The following is a 21,035-nucleotide window of genomic DNA, read 5'->3' as shown; positions in this document are numbered from 1 at the left end:
GGAGATGAGAAAGGAGAGGAGAGGAGAGGTGAGGAGAGGAGAGGAGAGGAGAGGAGAGGAGAGGAGAGGAGAGGAGAGGAGAGGAGAGGAGAGGAGAGGAGAGGAGAGGAGAGGAGAGGAGAGGAGAATGTATGCACTCACTAACTGTAAGTCGCTCTGGATAACAGCATCTGCTAAATGACTAAAATGTAAATGTAAAATGAGAAGGAGAGGAGAGGAAAGGAGATGAGAGGAAGGGAGAGGAGAGTAGGCTATTGTGCTGGGACACAGGGGGCGGTAGGTTCAGTGTCATTGTGGGCCCCTCAGAGGAGAGGTACTTATTGTTTATAGTTTCAATATAAGAGAGTGCATGGTGTGTGTATGTTGAAACAGAGGTGAATAGCTGACACAGCCCACTGCTTAATTTGCTGGTTTCCAGGAGCCATAACAAGTCAGTGTTTGTTCTCTCTGACTACTGAAGGGAATAGGGAAGGACATGAACCATAAAGGCACACCACACACACCACACACAAACACACACACACACACAATGGTCAAAAGGACTGGATCATTCCCTCAGATACACTTTGTGATTGGCTGCAGTTACCAGAAACTGTTCCTGTGCAATAGTACTGTGTCTCTTAAAAGGGTACACTGTAGTTAATGAGCGATCCCTCTACGACAGATTGTTCTTTACCCATAAAGCTCTCAGCCTAAACTGGTTCGCTCTGCACTCTGCACTCTGCACTCTGCACTCTGCACTCTGCATCTGGGCTGCACCTTTTTAAAAACACTCCTCAGGTATCCATTTGTGATGGACATTCATGTCTGGTCCTTATTGCATGAAGCATAGCATGAGGTTGACTGACACTACCCAACAGATTATTATCTAGAGCTAGGGCCTCAGTTTGCCACCCCTGCCCTGCTCTGCTCTCATTGTCCTCTCAGCAGCACGCCAGCCTTAACACTTCAGGCTTTATCGATGGCCGCTCTTTAAAAAAGTTCACAAAAAAAATGAATAAGGCTATCTGCATTGGATGCAGGGGGTAGAAATCCTAATTATCAGTTTAAGTCTGTTCCCTCCCTTCAGAGACAGAGGAGAGGTATATGGTAAGAGCGATCTTAAATCACACCCTTGGTCAGGCGTTCATTAAAGCCATAATGCCAGCCTCTCCCTCTAATGGAAATGGAATCCAGCGCAGGCAGCTATCTCTAGTGTTCGGGTGTAAATTACAGTGTAAGGCCCGGCCGAGTTGGGAAACTTTCCTGGTTCTGACAGGTGCGGCCTGAATTAGCTGTAGTGCTGTTCTAGCAGTCAGTGGGAGAGCGCTGCTATTGATTTTAAGCGCTGTTGCACTTCCTATCTGAAAGGGAATGTGTATTACAAGGACTGGGCACATCAATCACTCTACCTCTCGACTACTCTCCCATGGCTGGTGCCAGGCCCCTTCTGATTCAGGAAGGATAAACAAACAGAACGGACCCAAAACAAACCAGCACAACCACTGGCTGGAATGAGTAGGTGGCTACGTCCTTGTAATAAATGGCTAATAGATCAAAAGTGCACATGTATAATAACATAATATAACCTGTATTGCACTCCTAATTTAACTATTCATTGTTTATCCTCCATGTTGGCAGTGTATCATTTTCATGCAGGCCATATCCTGGGTTGTGTGTCACCTTGGTCAAACAGCTGGCGTCAGCTCCTTCAGCTCTCTACTCGCCCCGGTCCCCCCTCTCCCCCAGTCCCCCTCTCCCCCAGTCCCCCTCTCCCCCAGTCCCCTCCCTCTTTAGCATGTTTATGACCTGGCTACCTACATTTGACATTTTAGTCATTTAGCAGACGCTGTTATCCAGAGCGACTTGCAGTTAGTGAGTGCATACATTTTCATACTGGCCCTCCGTGGGAATCGAACCCACAACCCTGGTGTTGCAAGTGCCATGCTCTACCAAATGAGCTACACGGGGCCCTGCGTGTCTCAGAGTGGTAACAAACAAGTGGAATTGTGGAGCAGCCATGCAGTCCTTGCCTTGCTCTCCATGCATGACCTGCTGCTTATCTCAGCCTGCTGGCCTCTCTCTCAGCCTGATGGCCTCTCTCTCAGCCTGCTGGCCTCTCTCTCTCAGCCTGCTGGCCTCTCTCTCTCAGCCTGCTGGCGTCTCTCTCAGCCTGCTGGCCTTTCTCTCAGCCTGCTGGACTCTGTCTCTCAGCCTGCTGATCTCTCTCTCTCAGCCTGCTGGCCTCTCTCTCAGCCTGCTGGCCTCTCTCTCAGCCTGCTGGACTCTCTCTCAGCTTGCTGGCCGATCTCTCTCAGCCTGCTGGCCTCTCTCACAGCCTGCTGGCCTCTCTCTCAGCCTGCTGGCCTCTCTCTCTCAGCCTGCTGGCCTCTCTCACAGCCTGCTGGCCTCTCTCTCAGCCTGCTGGCCTCTCTCTCTCAGCCTGCTGGCCTCTTTCTCTCAGCCGGCTGGCCTCTCTCTCAGCCTGCTGTCCACTCTCTCAGCCTGCTGGCCTCTCTCTCAGCCTGCTGTCGATACGGTCAGCCTGCTGTCCACACTCTCAGCCTGCTGGCCTCTCTCACAGCCCGGTCCACTGACCCAGCAACAGAGCCTCGCACCTCCTGATGCAGGTCGTATCTCCTGTCCTCGCACACACGTGCACACGCACACACTCTACGAGGTGGGTGTGATGACAAATGGTACTCCGTCCAGCCCTTAAGCACAGCTCTCCCTTGTACGACCCCTGACCTCTCAGCAAAGTGCTTTAACAGAAAGGTTACAGTCCATCAATTAGACTCCATCAATCACCCTGCTACCCCCCTGTCTGTCACAGCGCTTTACCCTCCCTCTCTCTCGCTGATGGACTGCTCCAGGAACACAAACACTCCACCAGCTCCCGGCCAATACCTTTCCAGCCCCAGCCCCTCCACTCCTGCATGCCTATCCATTTCACCCTCACCCCTACATAAATGCCATAACAGCCATAACATAGCAGCTCCTCTCATCCATGTAAGGTACAGCTCTACTACTGTCCACTCCTCCTAAGTAGGCTCTGTGGCTCTGTCTGGTCCCCGGCCTCCATCTTATCCCCTCAGTGCCACATCTACTGCAACATCAGCACCCACACATGGTTCCTGACAGGTCAGGACTCGACGACTCAGTGGCCTCTAGGACCCAGCAGACTGGTGACAGTCAGTCACGGAGACTCCATCACCATTATAGTCCAACTGGATGCTGATTGGACAATGTGTGACTCGAGCCTCAAGAGCTTTCCCTGTTATTGTCTAGCAGTCCCTTCATTCTCCAGTGTACTGCTCCTGTACTTATGTTAATACCGCTGAGTGTTCATTTTCCCTGGGTTTATTCATTCTAGTTACTGTAAAGTACAACAAGATAACAGAGACTGCTGTTTTACATGTTCCTGGAGACAGCCGTTAATAACACTGGGCCTAATGTCAAATATTCCCCCGGTGTCTGACGACAAGGAGGCCTGGTTGGTTGAGTTAATTGTTGGAGTGGGGTGATGATAAAAAGGCGTAGAGTAGAAGTCAGGGCGCTCTTTGGGCCATCTTCTACAATTACACAGGGAAACGTATTATTAATTGGCACTTTCTTTATGCGGAGCCATTATCAATGTCTCTGGCAGGCAGAGGAGAGGAGCAGGAGAGGAGTGATCTGTGTGTCAGAGTGCTAACAGTACAGTTACACATGGATGAGGACGGTTAATAACACCAGGGATGGAAGGGAGAGGAGGGGGAGGTAAAGCAGGGAGGGAGAGAGAGGGGGATAGAGAAAGGTTATAATATATTTAAACACTGAGTCAATTCCTCATCAGGTTGTGTTGTGGTAGATCGAGTGGGTGGGTGGGTAGTTGTGTGTGTGTGTTCTGTGTTCGCTCTATGCACGCAGAACAGAATGGCAAGGCCCAGCACTGCCTAACAGTGGCTATTACTCAATGCTAGTCAAACAAAGAGATGTCCACCAGTGTTAATGATGTGGATTTATGACATAATTCACGGTCGGAAACTCAGTTTCCAGGATGGGAATGATTGTGGTGTAAATAACAGTAAATAATGTTACCATGGAAATAACACCAACACTGTTGACATTTAATTTCATGTGTCAGACACAAACAAATACATTGATAAGACACGGTAGGTACAGTTGAAGTCGGAAGTTTACATACACCTTAGCCAAATACATTTAAACTCAGTTTTTCACAATTCCTGACATTTAATCCCAGTAAAAATTCCCTGTTTTAGGTCAGTTAGGATCACCACTTTATTTTAAGAATGTGAAATGTCAGAATAATAGTAGAGAAAATGATTTCTTTCAGCTTTTATTTCTTTCATCACATTCCCAGTGGGTCAGAAGTTTACATACACTCAATTATAATTTGGTAGCATTGGCTTTAAATTCTTTAACTTGGGTCAAACGTTTCGGGTAGCCTTCCACAAGCTTCCCACAATAAGTTGGGTGAATTTTGGCCTTCTCGTCCTGACAGAGCTGGTGTAACTGAGTCAGGTTTGTAGGCCTCCTTGCTCGCACATGCTTTTTCATTTCTGCCCACACATTTTCTACAGGATTGAGGTCAGGGCTTTATGATGGCCACTCCAATACCTTGACTTTGTTGTCCTGAAGCCATTTTGCCACAACTTTGGAAGTATGGTTGGGGTCATTGTCCATTTGGAAGACCCATTTGCGAAGCTTTAACTTCCTGACTGATGTCTTGAGATGTTGCTTCAATATATCCACATCATTTTCCTTCCTCATGATGCCATCTATTTTGTGAAGTGCACCAGTCCCTCCTGCAGCATGATGCTGCCACCCCCGTGCTTCACGGTTGGAATGGTGTTCTTTGGCTTGCTATTACCCCCTTTTTCCTCCAAACATAACGATGGTCATTATGGCCAAACAGTTATATTTTTGTTTCATCAGACCAGAGGACATTTCTCCAAAAAGTACAATCTTTGTCCCCATGTGCAGTTGCAAACCGTATTCTGGCTTTTTTATGGCGGTTTTGGAGCAGTTGCTTCTTCCTTGCTGAGCGGCCTTTCAGGTTATGTCGATATAGGACTTGTTTTACTGTGGATATAGATACTTTTGTACCTGTTTCCTCCAGCATCTTCACAAGGTCCTTTGCTGTTGTTCTGGGATTGATTTGCACTTTTCGCACCAAAGTACGTTCATTTCTAGGAGACAGAACGTGTCTCCTTCCTGAGCGGTATGACGGCTGCGTGGTCCCATGGTGTTTCTATTGTTTGTACAGATGACAGTGGTACCTTCAGGCGCTTGGAAATTGCTCCCAAGGATGAACCAGACTTGTGGAGGTCTACAATATTTTTCTGAGGTCTTGGCTGATTTCTTTTGATTTTCCCATGATATCAAGCAAAGAGGCACTGAGTTTGAAGGTAGGCCTAGAAATACATCCACAGGTACACCTCCAATTGACTGAAATGATGTCAATTAGCCTATCAGAAGCTTCTAAAGCCATGACATCATTTTCTGGAATTTTCCAAGCTGTTTAAAGGCACAGTCAACTTAGTGTATGTAAACTTCTGACCCACTGTAATTGTGACACAGTGAATTATACGTGAAATAATCTGTCTGTAAATAATTGTTGGAAAAATGACTTGTGTCATGCACAAAGTAGATGTCCTAACTGACTTACCAAAACTATAGTTTGTTAACAAACTCTGTCCTCTGTAGCTCAATTGGTAGAGCATGGTGCTTGTAATGCCAGGGTAGTGGGTTCGATCCCCGGGACCACCCATATGTAAAAATGTATGCACACGTGACTGTAAGTCGCTTTGGATAAAAGCGTCTGCTAAATGGCATTATATTATTATTATAACAAGACATTTGTGGAGTGGTTGAAAAACGAGTTTTAATGATTCCAACCTTTGTATGTAAACTTCTGACTTCAACTGTAGGAGTTTTCTTATTTGGCATATGCTACTTATAATAGATATTATCACTGCCATAATTTTTCAATTTCCAAAAGTTACTTCTTATTGACATTCATATCCGCATTCCGCCCTCTCTCTCCTGGCTCATGCAGAAAAAGCCCTCAAATCAACCCCACTTCATTCTATTGGAAAGTGTGTGAATGTGCAGACAGATACCAACACATTAGCATCACATTCACAGCAGAGACCAGAGGAGTGCATGTTGTGTTAATTGGCCCGCTAAAAGGCAATTATTAGTCAACATTAATATTCCATCGTCTTGCTCAAATAGCTTCTGAAAGGTGCAAAGTTTTCCAAACTGCCATCAGGCAGCTTGTAATATTAAACATCTATCCAACTCTCAACCTGAGGGGGGTGGTTTTCTAATGGGTTCAGTAGGGATTCCTGGTAACCAGCAAAAGCCAGAAATATGGCTTTTTCTGTGAAGAGATGTTATTTGTGGGCATTTCTTGGAAGACATCGACGTCTCACTTACCTTGTTTTAGGGGACGTCGTTAGCCATTCCTCATGCTTTTCAAACGTTATCAAGTAAGCTGCGATTTCCTGTGAGAGAGAAGAGAGAGGGAGGGAGGGAGAGAGGGAGGGAGAAGAGAGGGAGGGAGAGAGAAAGGGAGGGAGAAGAGAGGGAGGGAGAAGAAAGGGAGGGAGAAGAGAGGGAGGGAGAAGAGAGGGAGGGAGAGAGAAAGGGAGGGAGAAGAGAGGGAGGGAGAAGAAAGGGAGGGAGAAGAGAGGGAGGGAGAAGAAAGGGAGGGAGAAGAGAGGGAGGGAGAAGAAAGGGAAAAGAGAGAGAGGGAGAAGAGAGGGAGGGAGAAGAGAGGGAGGGAGAAGAGAGGGAGGGAGAAGAAATGGAGAAGAGAGGGAGGGAGAAGAGAGGGAGGGAGAAGAGAGAGAGGGAGAAGAGAGAGAGGGAGAAGAGAGGGAGGGAGAAGAGAGGGAGAAGAGAGAGAGGGAGAAGAGAGGGAGGGAGAAGAGAGGGAGGGAGAAGAAAGGGAGGGAGAAGAGAGGGAGGGAGAGAGAAAGAAAGAAAGGCTTAGATATGTCATCTTTAGTCACCTGGAGCTAGTGTTGCTAATACATTGTGGAGTCCACGGTTCATTGATCTTCAGACAGGAGAACACACAGCACAAACACAAAGGGAGCACAGAGAGGGATACTGTAGGCCCGATGCTCCTATAGGACCAGCCAGGTAAATGGAGATTGGGTAAAGTAGCACACAGTAGACAGACAGAGACAAGAGATGCAGCACATAGCAGCAGAGGTCAGATCATATTTGAGACTATCTTAGTTAAACAGGTTTTTGATCAGCCTCTCCTCAGAAGACTTCAATGTGCTTCTCACAAAGAATGACGTCTCCAGCATTTCACATTCAGAGAGCGGCTTTAAACAATTTTTTGTCCAATCCTCCCCCCAAACCCCTTTGATCTGCCCTTGACACGCATCTATGTAGCCATCCACTCTTTAACCAAGGAATAATCAGCACACACCACTCACATAGTACATTGTCATGTACTGGAACTAGGCTAACTAGTATGTGGATGCTATAAAGTCCTCTACAGTCCTATACATGTGCAGTAAAGGAGATGCTATAGTCCTCTACAGTCCTATACATGTGCAGTAAAGGAGATGCTATAGTCCTCTACAGTCCTATACATGTGCAGTAAAGGAGATGCTATAGTCCTCTACAGTCCTATACATGTGCAGTAAAGGAGACGCTATAGTCCTCTACAGTCCTATACATGTGCAGTAAAGGAGACGCTATAGTCCTCTACAGTCCTATACATGTGCAGTAAAGGAGACGCTATAGTCCTCTACAGTCCTATACATGTGCAGTAAAGGAGATGCTATAGTCCTCTACAGTCCTATACATGTGCAGTAAAGGAGACGCTATAGTCCTCTACAGTCCTATACATGTGCAGTAAAGGAGATGCTATAGTCCTCTACAGTCCTATACATGTGCAGTAAAGGAGATGCTATAGTCCTCTACAGTCCTATACATGTGCAGTAAAGGAGATGCTATAGTCCTCTACAGTCCTATACATGTGCAGTAAAGGAGATGCTATAGCTACTATAGATAGATGTATACTGAACAAAAATATAAACGCAGCATGTAAAGTGTTGGTCCCATGTTTCATGAGCTGAAATAAAAGATCCCTGAAATGTTCAACGGACAAATGTATTTACATCCCTGTTAGTGAGCATTTCTCCTCTGCCAAGATAATCCATCCACCTGACAGGTGTGGCATATCAAGAACCTGATTAAACAGCATGATCATTACACAGGCGAACCTTGTGCTGGGGACAATAAAAGGCCATTCTAAAATGTAAAGTTTTGTCACACAACAAAATGCCACAGATGTCTCACGTTTTGGGGGAGCGTGCAATTGGCATGCTGACTGCAGGAATGATCACCAGAGCTGTTGCCAGATAATTTAATGTTAATTTCTCTACCAACGTTGTTTTAAAGAATTTGCCAGTACGTCCAACCGGCCTCACAACCGCAGACCACGTTTAACCACGCCAGCCCAGGACCTCCACATCCGGCTTCTTCACCTGAGGGATCGTCTGAGACCAGCTAACCGAAAAATTTAAGCACAAACTGTCAGAAACCATGTCAGGGAAGCTCATCTGCGTGCTCGTTGTCCTCACCAGGGTCTTGACCTGACTGCAGTTCGGCTTCAGTGGGCAAATGCTCACATTCGATGGCCACTGGCACGCTGGAGAAGTGTGCTCTTCACAGATGAAACCCGGTTTCAACTGTGCCGGACAGATGGTAGACAGTGTGTATGGCGTCATGTTGATGAGCGGTTTGGTGATGTCAACGGTTTGCTGATGTCAGAGTGCCCCATGGTGGCGGTGGGGTTATGGTATGGGCAGGCATAAGCTACGAACAACGTTACAATTGCATTTTATCGATGGCAATTTGAATGCACAGCATGATAATGCACGGCTCCATGTCGCAAGGATCTGTACACAATTCCTGGAAGCTGAAAATGCCCCAGTTCTTCCATGGCCTGCATACTCACCAGACAGGTTATTAATTGAGCATGTTTGGGATGCTCTGGATCGGCGTGTACGACAGAGTGTTCCAGTTCCCGCCAATATCCAGCAACTTCGCACAGCCAATGAAGAGGAGTGGGACAACATTCCACAGGCCACAATCAACAGCCTGATCAACTCTATGCGAAGGAGATGTGTCGCGCTGCACTCGGCAAATGGTGGTCACACCAGATACTGACTGGTTTTCTGATCCACGCCCCTACCTTTTAAAAAAAAGGTATCTATGACCAACATCTGTATTCCCAGTCATGTGAAATCCATAGATTAGGGCCTAATGAATTTATTTAAATTGACTGATTTCCTTATATGAACTGTAACTCAGTAAAATCTTTGAAATTGTTGCATGTTGCGTTTATATTTTTGTTCAGTGTAAATAATTGAGATACTAGTGATCACAGTGGCTCCTGTGTAGGTCAGAGAATAAAGGCAGAGCAGGCCAGGCTACCCACCCATTTTCACACCAAACTAATGGGTAGCACTTTTGATGCTGCCAGACAACCTCATGATTACCAGTGACAGCCAGCAATTCATCCCTTAGCCAGAGCATTTGTCAGCTACTCAGACAGAAAGACAGACAGACAGAGCGCTAGATGAGGAGGCATGGAGGAGAGACCTGGTGTCATCTCCTACAATAATATCATCTTTCAATATCTAGGGATGTGTGTGTCTCCGTGTGGTGTGTGTGTTCACGTTGGTGTGTGAACAAACCTTTATGTGTATATGGGCTACATTTACACAATGTCCCTTCATGTGTGCTGTTACTTGTCCTGTCCACAGGGGGCAGTAATGTCAACAATAATAAGAGAAGCAACAACGGAAATCGCAGCAACAAGAGATACAATCGGCTGAATAAATCCCCATTCACATACAGAATAAACTCACAGTGTCAGAGAGAGTACACACACACACACACACACACACACTGTGCCCAGTGTGGTAAACATCTATGGCTAGGAGCTGAAAAGCAGCCTCCTCCTGGTCCTGTGTCATGATGAATGTGTCCTGGCAGGCACCACCACCACCAGAGCCTGATCCTGGCTGAGCCTGCCCAAGGGGCTGCTGGGGGAACCAGGGTGAGGAAGGAGCCAGGGTGAGGAGGGATCCCAGGCTGGCAGGGGTCCCGCTGGGGAGCGGGGTAGCATGACATGGCCTCCAGGTGCAGGCTGGGAGATAATAAAGCGTTGATTAACTTCCTGTCCCCCTGCCATAATGACTGGAGGGGGGGAAGCCATGGCCACAGCATGACAAGGTGGGGGCTAGAGCTGTTCTCTCTTCACTCCAGCAAGTAGCTTAGGGTTGAATTAGGAAAAAGGTACAATAACATGAAGAGAAATATCAACCTACAGTGGTGTAAAGCTTTTTGGAGTTACTGAGCCAAATATGGACATTCAGGCCCCTGAGACTAGAAGCATATGGAGAACAAGAAGAACAGAGAGGACGTTCCATTTACTGTGCCAACCAAGACTACACTGTTGTGGCTAAGTAAATACAGTATCTGAGTGGAATATTCACATAACTAGCACCTGTCTCCTAAGCAAAAGTTTAGGAGAAAGACTACAGTGCACAAGGGGTGGATAAAACTAGACCTGTGTTTTGTGCGGCACCACAACTAACAAAAGAGTGACTTTCCTGCATATATTACGAAATAAATTACAATAAAAGGGTGACTACTAGATTAATTTCCCTCCCTCCCTCCTAAAAGAGGCAGATGCTGTTGGGAGGAGTGTTCATTTTGGGAGGAATAAATAGCAGGTGTATCCTCCTCCGGTGACCTCAGTGCCTATTATTGCCTCAGCCATCTCCATCACTCTCATCTTAACAGTCCGCCGGCCAGGCTGGGCAGCAGGAGATGAAATAGTGGGCCCAGTCGGTCCGGTAAATAAAAGAGGAGTGGATGGAGGCTCTCTCTCTCTATCTCTGCCTCTCTCTCTCCATCATCCCCCTCTCTTTGAACAGATGCCAGGGATTACTCCAAGCCCCCGATCAACCATAAAGGTGCAATAATCTTACGGCGAGAAAACAAACAAAAACAAACGTGCGGTCGTTAAACAGCTGCAAAGAGACAACGTTTATTTGGGCGGCGTAATGAGAGGCTAGTGCTGCTTTCTGGTTGACTACACACGCTTCGTGGGCAGAACAGAGCAGAGTGAGGCGGAGCGGAGAGCAAGGCAAACTGATGGTGCATCAAATTCAAGCCAGTAGCCGCCAACGAGCTCTGGACTCTATCAGCAGACCTTACTGCCTCTGGCCTGCACTCCATCACAAGGGGAAATATTCACACACCAGCCTTTTAGTATACTATGTACAGTATGTCTCTACCTCATGTCTCTACCTCACTCTCTCTCCCACTCACAGCCAGGTCAAACCTAGTACACGACATCTCACACTCTCTGACTCACAGGTCAAACCCTGCAGGGCACATTTGTTCACTCATCTCTACTTCAACCTTCAACTGACTGAAATACACAGCAATAGTATGTCCATGTGTTACTACATCTAGCTGTTTGTCTAGCTCAGCATAAGATAAACTAAACTCCCTCGCAGCAGAACTCGGTTAACAGCACCAATCAACAGACCAGCTTTTAAAAGAGAGTATGATCAGTAGCTAGCCTCTGTAATTGACACAGGGAATGAATGCAAAGAGCCCTTTCATTTAGCAAAGAAAACAACATGCAACTGTTTACTGCTGCAGCCCAGCCATCTCATTTGTTTCTTTTGTCTCTTTCCAAAGCCGTGACACGTATATGTACGGAGAGCACAGATAGTACGCTAGCTACATGACAGTTAATGGGAGATGTTAGAGACCTTGAAAGGGTTTGTTTGTGCATCCTCTTCTCCATAAGCCTGTTACAATCAGAAAGGCTGATTACTGTGACCTGTCTCTGCTTGACAAATGATTAACTTAACACTTCACAGGGTGCCATTCCTTTCCTTCTCTACACTCTAACCCAGCTATCTCTGTTCTGTCTTTCCCGTCTCCCTCCTAGCACTCACACAGTCACCGTCTCATCAGTGTGTCGTGCTTTTCTAAACGTTGAGGTGAAAACCTCCAAACGAGATTCACTCTGAGACGTCTGGCTTTGCCATTCAATGCCTCCCTCTCTTCAAATTATATTTTCACACTGTGGAAGTTACAACGGTTTCTCCAGACAAAATCACACTTTGAAATGTCTACCTATTTGAAATGAGAGATGACACTAACATATTCACCCTATTTCATTTTCTGGCACCCAAACGAGAGAGAGAGGGAGGCGGGGTAGATGGCAGCCCCTCAGAAAATAAACACCATTTGACCCTGCAGTAATGACTGTCTGGGGAACAAGCGTCGAGCGAGGGCAGTTCCTTTGTGAAGCTGATCAGACAGACTTCATCACTTCATTAAGTCAGTTAGTTAAAGACTGGTTAGCTGTTTGATGGGGCTCTTTGTGAGACTGGTAGTAACACTGTCCCTGGGTGACTTAGGGGCTTGGCTAGCTACACGCCTGGCTGGCCACCTGGCTGTTTGTTGCTGTTCTGTTCCTCCGGCTAGGTTAGCTTTGATTTATGTGTGTGAAGAGAGGCGTTGAGAGGATCAACGCTCCCCCATTTGGAATGACAGAAGTGATCACTTGAAACAACTCTCACTGTTTCATTAAAAGGGATAGATAGGAGTCTTTTGGCAATATCTCAGGGCGCATCAGTCTCTGAACCCTATCCATAATGGCTCTCTCTCCCAAAGTGCCACGGAGCATTTGATCTGACAAGGGGGTCTCGTGTCTCTGAGGCACACACCCCTACCATTTGAATACAAAGGTTTGTCTCACTGTGTGATGGTTTAATCTCCGTTTTTTTTAAACTACCTCGAATAAAAACGACCTTGAATAACAGACACATGGGTTTGTATGAAAAAAACGAACTAACTGTAAGTTGCTCTGGATAAGAGCGTCTACTAAAATGTAAAACCTGAGGTTCAACAATTACTCGCCCTCTTTTACCAATTAATCATATTTTTCATTCATATACAGTTTTACCAAGAAGGAGAGTGATGGAGTGCTGCATCAGATGACCTGGCCTCCACAATCACACGACCAAAACCCAATTGAGATGGTTTGGGACAAGTGCTCAGCATACAGTACTAGTCAAAAGTTTGGACACACCTACTCATTCAAGGGTTTAACTTTATTTTAACAATTTTTTACATTGTAGAATAGTAGTGAAGACATCAAAACTATGAAATAACACATATGGAACCATGTAGTAAACAAAAAAGTGTTAAACAAATATATATTATATTTGAGATTCTTCAAATAGCCACCCTTTGCCTTGATGACAGCTTTGCACCCTCTTGGCATTCTCTCAAGCAGCTTCACCTGGAATGCTTTTCCAACAGTCTTGAAGGAGTTCCTACATATGCTTAGCACTTGTTGGCTGCTTTTCCTTCACTCTGCCGTCCGACTCATCCCAAACCATCTCAATTGGGTTGAGATCGGGGGATGGAGGAGGCCAGGTCATCTGATGCAGCACTGCATCACTCTCCTTCTTGGTAAAATAGCCCTTACACAGACTGGAGGTGTGTTGGGTCATTGTCCTGTTGAAAAACAAATGATAGTCCCATTAAGCCCAAACCAGATGGGTGGCGTATCGCTGCAGAATGCTGTGGTAGCCATGCTGGTTAAGTGTGCCTTGAATTCTAAATAAATCACAGACAGTGTCACCAGCAAAGCACCCCCACACCATAACACCTCCTCCTCCTCCATGCTTTACGGTGGGAACTACACATGTGGAGATCATCCGTTCACCCACACCGCATCTCACAAAGACACGGCGGTTTGAACCAAAATCTCAAATTTGGACTCCAGACCAAAGGACACATTTCCACCTGTCTAATGTCCATTGCTCGTGTTTCTTGACCCAAGCAGGTCTCTTCTTATTATTGGTGTCCTTTAGTAGTGGTTTCTTTGCAGCAATTTGACCATGAAGGCCTGATTCACACAGTCCCATCTGAACAGTTGATGTTGAGATGTGTCTGTGACTTGAACTCTTTGAAGCCTTTATTTGGGCTGCAATTTCTGAGGCTGGTAACTCTAATGAACTTATCCTCTGCAGCAGAGGTAACTCTGGGTCTTCCGTTACTGTGGTGGTCCTCATGAGAGTCAGTTTCATCATAGCACTTGATGGTTTTTGAGACTGCACTTGAAGAAACTTTCAAAGTTCTTGAAATGTTCCGTATTGACTGACCTTCATGTCTTAAAGTAATGAAACTGTCGTTTCTCTTTGCTTATTTGAGCTGTTCTTGCCATAATATGGACTTGGTCTTTTACCAAATAAGGCTATATTCTGTATACCCCTCCTACCTTGTCACAACACAAGTGATTGGCTCAAACGCATTAAGAAGGAAAGAAATTCCACAAATTACCCTTGAATGAGTAGGCGTGTCCAAACTTTTGTCTGGTAGTGTAGGTCTATAGTATAATGGCACTAATGAAAAGCTATTTAAATCAAAAGCTCTGACTTTAAAAAACTATGTTCTACAGTGTATTGATTACCAGCCTCAGTTAATGGTACTAGAGAATCATCATAGTGCATAACGTAGGTTAGGATAGGGTATATAGTAATACAGTGCCTCCGGCCATGCTTTAGTTGAGGCCTGGGGAATGACGGAATGTATCCTGCCTGACGGCGCTTCTCTTTGACCTTGGCCTGCACTTGAAAGCAGGAAGCTTCATGAGAGGAAAGGGGTGGGGGGGTGAAGACAGATATGGTGAGTGGAGCCTCCCTGACGACCCAGCTCCACAGGAACCCAGGCTCTGTGTGGAGAGCCAGGTCATCTGATATTTCCTCCAGGGCAGCCCATGAAATCTAGCTGGCCAGGGCCAGGCACAAATGGATTAGAGGAGGGAGGGGAGGAGGAGAGGAGGAGGAGAGGAGGGAGGGAGGTGGGGGGGTGTGGAGAGCTGCTCTAGTACCAAGGGATCCCGGAAGACAAATTCAAATGCAATTAGACACAGGAGAGATGGAGTCAGGGACATGTAGGGAGCGAGAGAGATAGGGGGAGTGAAAGAGGAGAGCAAAAGAGAAAAAATATAGGGAATAAACAAAAAAGAGTGAGAGGAATAAAGCAAAGACAAATGTGTGAAAAGCAGCAGGAGAGTAAAGGTCTGGTGATTAAAAAGTGTACATCCGTTCAATCCTGCAGAGTGCAGCCCCCACGGTGAATCATTTTGGGTCTTTTTGTTCATGAATTCATAATGTACTTCCAACAATATTTCAAACACAAAACCATCAATATGATCTCGTGGCTATGACTGATTCAAGGTAGATCATTTTAACTAGAGAGAAGAACTCTGGAAATTGTCACGCCCTGGCTCTGGGGACTCTTGTATGTTGAGCCAGGGTGTTCGTTTCTTTGTGTAGTGTCTATGTTTTGTGTTCTATGTTCAGTTTCTAGTTCATGTGTTTTCTAGGTTGGCCGGGGTGGTTCTCAATCAGAGGCAACGAGAATCAGCTGTTGCTTGTTGTCTCTGATTGGGACCCATACTTAGGCAGCCTGTTGTGCACTTGTGTTTTGTGGGATCTTGTTCCGTGTTGGTTAGTGTTCATGACCGAGGACTTCACGTTTCGTTTTGTTGTTTTGTGTTGTAATTAAAAGTACTATTAAAGTATGTACTCGTATCACGCTGCGCCTTGGTCCACTCATTATGACGATCGTGACAGAAATGTATCATATTATTAAGTTGGAAAAGGTTTAGTAGACTTGGAATAAAACACCAGTGTTTCCCCTATATTAATTTGGGGTTAAATCGTTGCCGCCACTCCAAAAAATATGCTTTTGCTTTTTGGGATGGTAAAACTTTTTCAGTGTAAACTTAAATGACTAAAACCAGATATAAAGTATGTAGAAAAGATAATGAAGCTATATAAACTTACTCTTTCCATGACATAGACTGACCAGGTGAATCCAGGTGAAAGCTATGATCCCTTATTGATGTCACTTGTTAAATCCACCTAAATAAGTGTAGATTAAGGGGAGGAGACAGGTTAAAGAAGGATTTTTAAGCCTTGAGACAACTGAGACATAGATTGTGTATGTGTGCCATCCAGAGGGTGAATGGGCAAGACAAAATATTTAAGTGCCTTTGAACGGGGTATGGTAGTAGGTGCCAGGCGCACCGGTTTGAATGTGTCAAGAACTGCAACGCTGCTGAGCTTTTTCACGCTCAACAATTTCCCGTATGTATCAAGAATGGTCCACCACCCAAAGGACATCCAGCCAACTTGACACAACTGTGGGATGCATTGGAGTCAACATGGGCCAACATCCCTGTGGAATGCCTTCGACACCTTATAGAGTCAATGCTCCGAAGAAGTGAGGCTGTTCCTAATGTTTTGTACACTCAGAGTAGTTTTTAAATATCATCTTTGAGAACTAACACATCACCAAAATAAAAACTAGACAGGGAGAATCTAAAATTCAAAAAATGTCATGGCAGGGCCCCCACTGATTTTGTTTTATACCACAGCATTGTTAAATACTAGTTTCAGATTGGCTAGAAGGACATTCTAGAATGGGCATTAAAACCAGATAACGGGACAGTTGGAAAAGATATCGGGACAACTTGAAATAATGATGCAATATGTGCCTACACATGCAGACCGTACTTGCTACAAAGTTACAGAAAGCTAAACCAACAATCACACAAACCGTAATTCGATACATTGTAAACGCAGGTCCAATGAAGAAAAACGTAGCTAGCTAGCAATTGATTTGTTTTTGCAGAGACATATTTATTTGGAACTTCTGATGACATGACGTGATGAGTGATGAACATGAATTTCTCCGGTCCCTAAGTGGCACTATGCTGTTAAATCCTCCCACATTAAATGTATAGTTTGACCAGCTGTTTTTTATTTTTGAATTTGGTTGTCATATTGACAGGTTTGCTAGCAACAAACTATTTAGCTAGCTTCTAGACTAGTGTTTGATATGCAATGTAATTTCCTTGTAATGAAGAGTGTCGACGAGTGTCATGACGAGAAGGCACTATGCCAGGCTAAATTGGACATCATCAGCTCATTGTTATGGATGTATCCAAATGAATGTCAATAGAAAAAAGCTTAAACAAACGCAAATGCAGCTACTTTGCTTTTATGCTGACTGCAGAGGTTGTGACTGTGTAAGCCATAGCTAGTTGGCTAGCTAGCAAGCAAGGGATAACTTAACAACTGGGTCATGTCCTTAAATATAGAACTCATCGAACGACTGGGTCGCGTCTTTAGCAACCAAAAGTATGAATTTGCTTATAAACTTGGTCGGACACAGCGCCATAGGCCACGCCCACTACCACCCCCAGCTAACTTTACCACCGCTGCTGAAAAAATCCAAGGGGAAACACTGTACACAGCTCTACAGTTTAAAGCAGTATGAGGTAAAATTATTAAATCATCAAAAACAGAGATGAAAAGGTAAAACGATAAAGCAAAACATACAGGTATTTTACTGTGAATATCCAACTGTATAAAATGTAGATCTATAATCTTTGTTCAAGTAAATTTACCTCAGCTTGCCTAAAAGAGAGTGAGGGGTGGATTAGTGCTACTATAGGATGCAGCATAGTACGGAGGACGCAAGTCTTTCTCTTTAGGAGCTAAAAAGAAAGAGAGGAGTAACAATAGTGTGTGTGTTGACAGCTGCACTTGGCATCTGCTGGAGTGGGGCGAGGCTGTTTGAGGCTGTTCTATGAGTCCCTGAGCAGGGTTTAAAAATGCCCTGTACTCCACCACCCTGCCCATTAAGACCTGCTGCAACCTGTACTCCACCACCCTGCCCATTAAGACCTGCTGCAACCTGTACTCCACCACCCTGCCCATTAAGACCTGCTGCAACCTGTACTCCACCACTCTGACCCATTAAGACCAGCTGCAACCTGTACTCCACCACACTGCCCATTAAGACCTGCTGCAACCTGTACTCCACCACACTGCCCATTAAGACCTGCTGCAACCTGTTCTCCACCACTCTGACAAATTAAGACCTGCTGCAACCTGTACTCCACCACTCTGACCCATTAAGACCAGCTGCAACCTGTACTCCACCACCCTGCCCATTAAGACCTGCTGCAACCTGTACTCCACCACCCTGCCCATTAAGACCTGCTGCAACCTGCCGGGGGCTTCTTAGGGATGCCCAGACAGAGCGGGGCGCCACGCTGCTGCCTCTGTTATATCACCCCTAACGGAACTCTCTTCCTGCTGCTGCTCTATACTACTCACAATGCTCTCCTTCTCCACAGCCGGCGTCTCACAGTTCTGGGTACCAACATGTCAACCATACAAAAACCTACCATGGAGACTCATCGCCAGGATGAACTTGCCACTGAAGTGTACAGTAAGGTATCCTGTATCGCATGTATCATGTATGGCCACTACACTACACTGTTATTTTATCTGTTTGTTTACCCTGGCTGGGTGTTACAGTGTAACAACAACAAGACATAATGGTGGAGAGGCACTGGAAAGGAGAGGCACTGAGGTTCAGGCGGCTAGCAGGCGGGTAGGCAGACGGAGGGAGGCGGGGACGCCAACCAGGAGAGAGGAAGTTGGCACTTAGCGAGATTGTTTTGGCTTTGGTGCCATGGCTTCCGTCTCCGATGGAAATGTAAACTGTTCTTTGAGAGGATGTAATCATTTAGCCTTGAGAGAGCAGAGCAGAGCAGCGCAGCGCGATGGTCAGCCTCCACACGCCGCCTGCCTCCCACCTCTCGCCCAACAGAGTACCACAACATAAGAGACTCGCCTGCCTGCTGCTAAGTGTGTGTACGTGTGTGTTTGTGCGAATGTGTGCATTTCATATGCATGTGTCTGTGTGGGGGTGTGTGTAAGAGAAAGATAGTCAAAGAGGAGGAGAGGTTTCCAGGCAGGGAGAGAATGAAACAGAGAGGAGAAAGAGAGTGCAGGGCGATCAAGCAGGCGATAAAGTGGGAGGATGGAAGAGAGGAGAGAGAGAGGAGTTTTATATGTGAATGGATCTGGTGGTGTGAGAGGGATGTGTGATGAGAGAGGGACATAAAGTAACTGAAATGAAAGGCATCAATCTCTGTCATCCACCCACAATTAGACTGTAGTATGACCCAGTGGTTAGTGCAGCGGTCTGTTAAGGTAACTGATGTATATCACCAACAAGGCCACCTCATAGTAAAGAAATAAGTACAAAATAGAATAAGAACACCAATCTAGTGTGATATACTGTCTTTCTATTGGCCAACTGATATACCCTTGAGAGGCAGGTCTTCTGTAGCAAATCTTTCACCTGTCTCTCTGTGGCTGTAAGTTGTGTGAAGGAAGACTTCGGGGCGGGTTGGAGTGAAGCCTTGGCCAGGACGTAGAGGAGAGGAGGAGATCGTCATTAGTAGACGGGACTGTGTGTGTCTCTCTCAGTGTGTGTCTTTCTGCAAGGGGGCGGACAGGTTTACTTTCTGTCCCCCCCGTGGCTCTGTGACCTCTGGTGTTCCACACCACATCCTCTTCATCATCCCTACAGCAGGACCTCTGTCCCCCCGCTGACACACCAACAGAGGAGAACCGAGCTGGACGGAGCCCACGCTACGCTTCGCCTGGCTCCATGACGCCGACCTTCCCCACCAGCCCCACCGCTGTCCGAGACGTCAGTCTGTCTGTTACACATCGTTGTACTTTTCTCTCCTCCTTAACTCATCAAAACCAAGCCAAACTCTCAGATTCTCACTCAAACGTATCAGTGATAGACCAAACTGTTGAGAGACTCATGCAATGACCTTTACATTCTTCTTGAAGGGTATACTGCTGTATGTGCTGTAAATCCAGTAGAAAAAAAGTACAATACAAGCAATAAACAGTGCCTTTTTAATGTTTTCACTATGATATCTACCAGCTAATTAACTATGCACTTTACAACATCATTGAAGTTCTTTCCTGACAGATGAAATATAGTACTATATAGGCATTAAGTTAAACCCTGTAATGATTTCCCAAGGCAAAAAAAAGGTCAAAGACCACCTGTCATGCACACAATGATGGGACAATGCAATCCAGAAGGTCTCCCTAGTACTATCCACATCAATCACATGACATCAGCCTTTCATTCCAAGGCCACCATGGTGGGAGGCGACCATGTGAGAGTCTACCAATCACCCCAAAAATGCCAGAATGAGGTGAGACGATACTCATGCAAGTCTGAGAGCCTATTTATTTCAGCCCCCCAGAATCAATTAATGGCGGAATTATCCCCCGAATTCCACTATTCAGCGCCGCCAAATGACAAGAGCACCCTAGCGTGAAACCAATTTCTAAGTTCCAATCCGAGACGCACCCCAGAACCACCTACTGGGCTCTCTGTGACATTGCGCCTCCCTTTGACCGCTCAGCCACGGGTTCTTTCTGTCACTTGGTGAGAGTGTACATGTCTGTGTGTGTCAGTGTGTCTGTGTATATGTCTGTGTGTGTCTGTGTGTGTGTCTGTGTGTGTGTTTGTGTGTGTGCGTGTGTGTGTGCATGTACACAGCAGCCGTTCAAAAATAAAGTCCCACTGTGTTCTGGATATAGACTAGTGATACTGGCTACTGTATAACGTTTCTCTTGTTCAGTTCGTGACCTTCCACAACCAGTCTTAAAGCACAACAGAGTCAAATGTACTGAAAGGAGAAAGACATGTGGTCAGAGAGAGACAGGAGGGAGATGTGTTACTCCAGCTTGGAGGAGGATGTGATACACAGAAGTAAGGGATGTTCTTGGTATTTAAGGACCAGAGCTACGGCGCTACAGACAGGGAGACAGGGAGACAGACAGGGAGACAGGGAGGCAGAGGTAAAGGGCAGAAGATGTCTTCTTGAAATGACTAGTGAAAAGGTATGAAGAGTTTCCACCACCCTGTACAGCTAGAGAGCAGCCTGCTACGCTCCAGAGAGGGAGGGAGAGAAACAGAAGGCATGAAGAGAAGACGAGAGTAATAGCACCAGAGACGGCAGGTGAACACACAGACGCTGCTCAGGCCAATTAGCCAGCCAGCAAAGAGGGTTT

The 21,035-nt window shown here is 46.0% G+C and overlaps 1 protein-coding gene across 4 annotated transcripts in view; it reads right to left on the bottom strand.

Annotated features, from left to right (window-relative positions):
- LOC121538500 (calmodulin-binding transcription activator 1-like) overlaps positions 1 to 21,035 on the bottom strand; it is a 543,809-nt gene that overhangs the window by 309,771 nt on the left and 213,003 nt on the right. For all 4 annotated transcript variants that reach the window (XM_045207028.1, XM_045207029.1, XM_045207030.1 and 1 more), the window contains exon 4: positions 6,424 to 6,491. In XM_045207028.1, coding sequence (XP_045062963.1) covers positions 6,424 to 6,491 — 68 coding nt within the window. The remainder of the gene's footprint in view (positions 1 to 6,423; positions 6,492 to 21,035) is intronic.

The sequence above is a fragment of the Coregonus clupeaformis genome, chromosome 24 (assembly GCF_020615455.1).
Source record: "Coregonus clupeaformis isolate EN_2021a chromosome 24, ASM2061545v1, whole genome shotgun sequence".
In the NCBI taxonomy this organism is placed as follows: domain Eukaryota; kingdom Metazoa; phylum Chordata; class Actinopteri; order Salmoniformes; family Salmonidae; genus Coregonus; species Coregonus clupeaformis.
The sequence above is the reverse complement of the archived record's forward strand: the minus strand, read 5'-3'. Positions and strand labels throughout refer to the sequence as shown.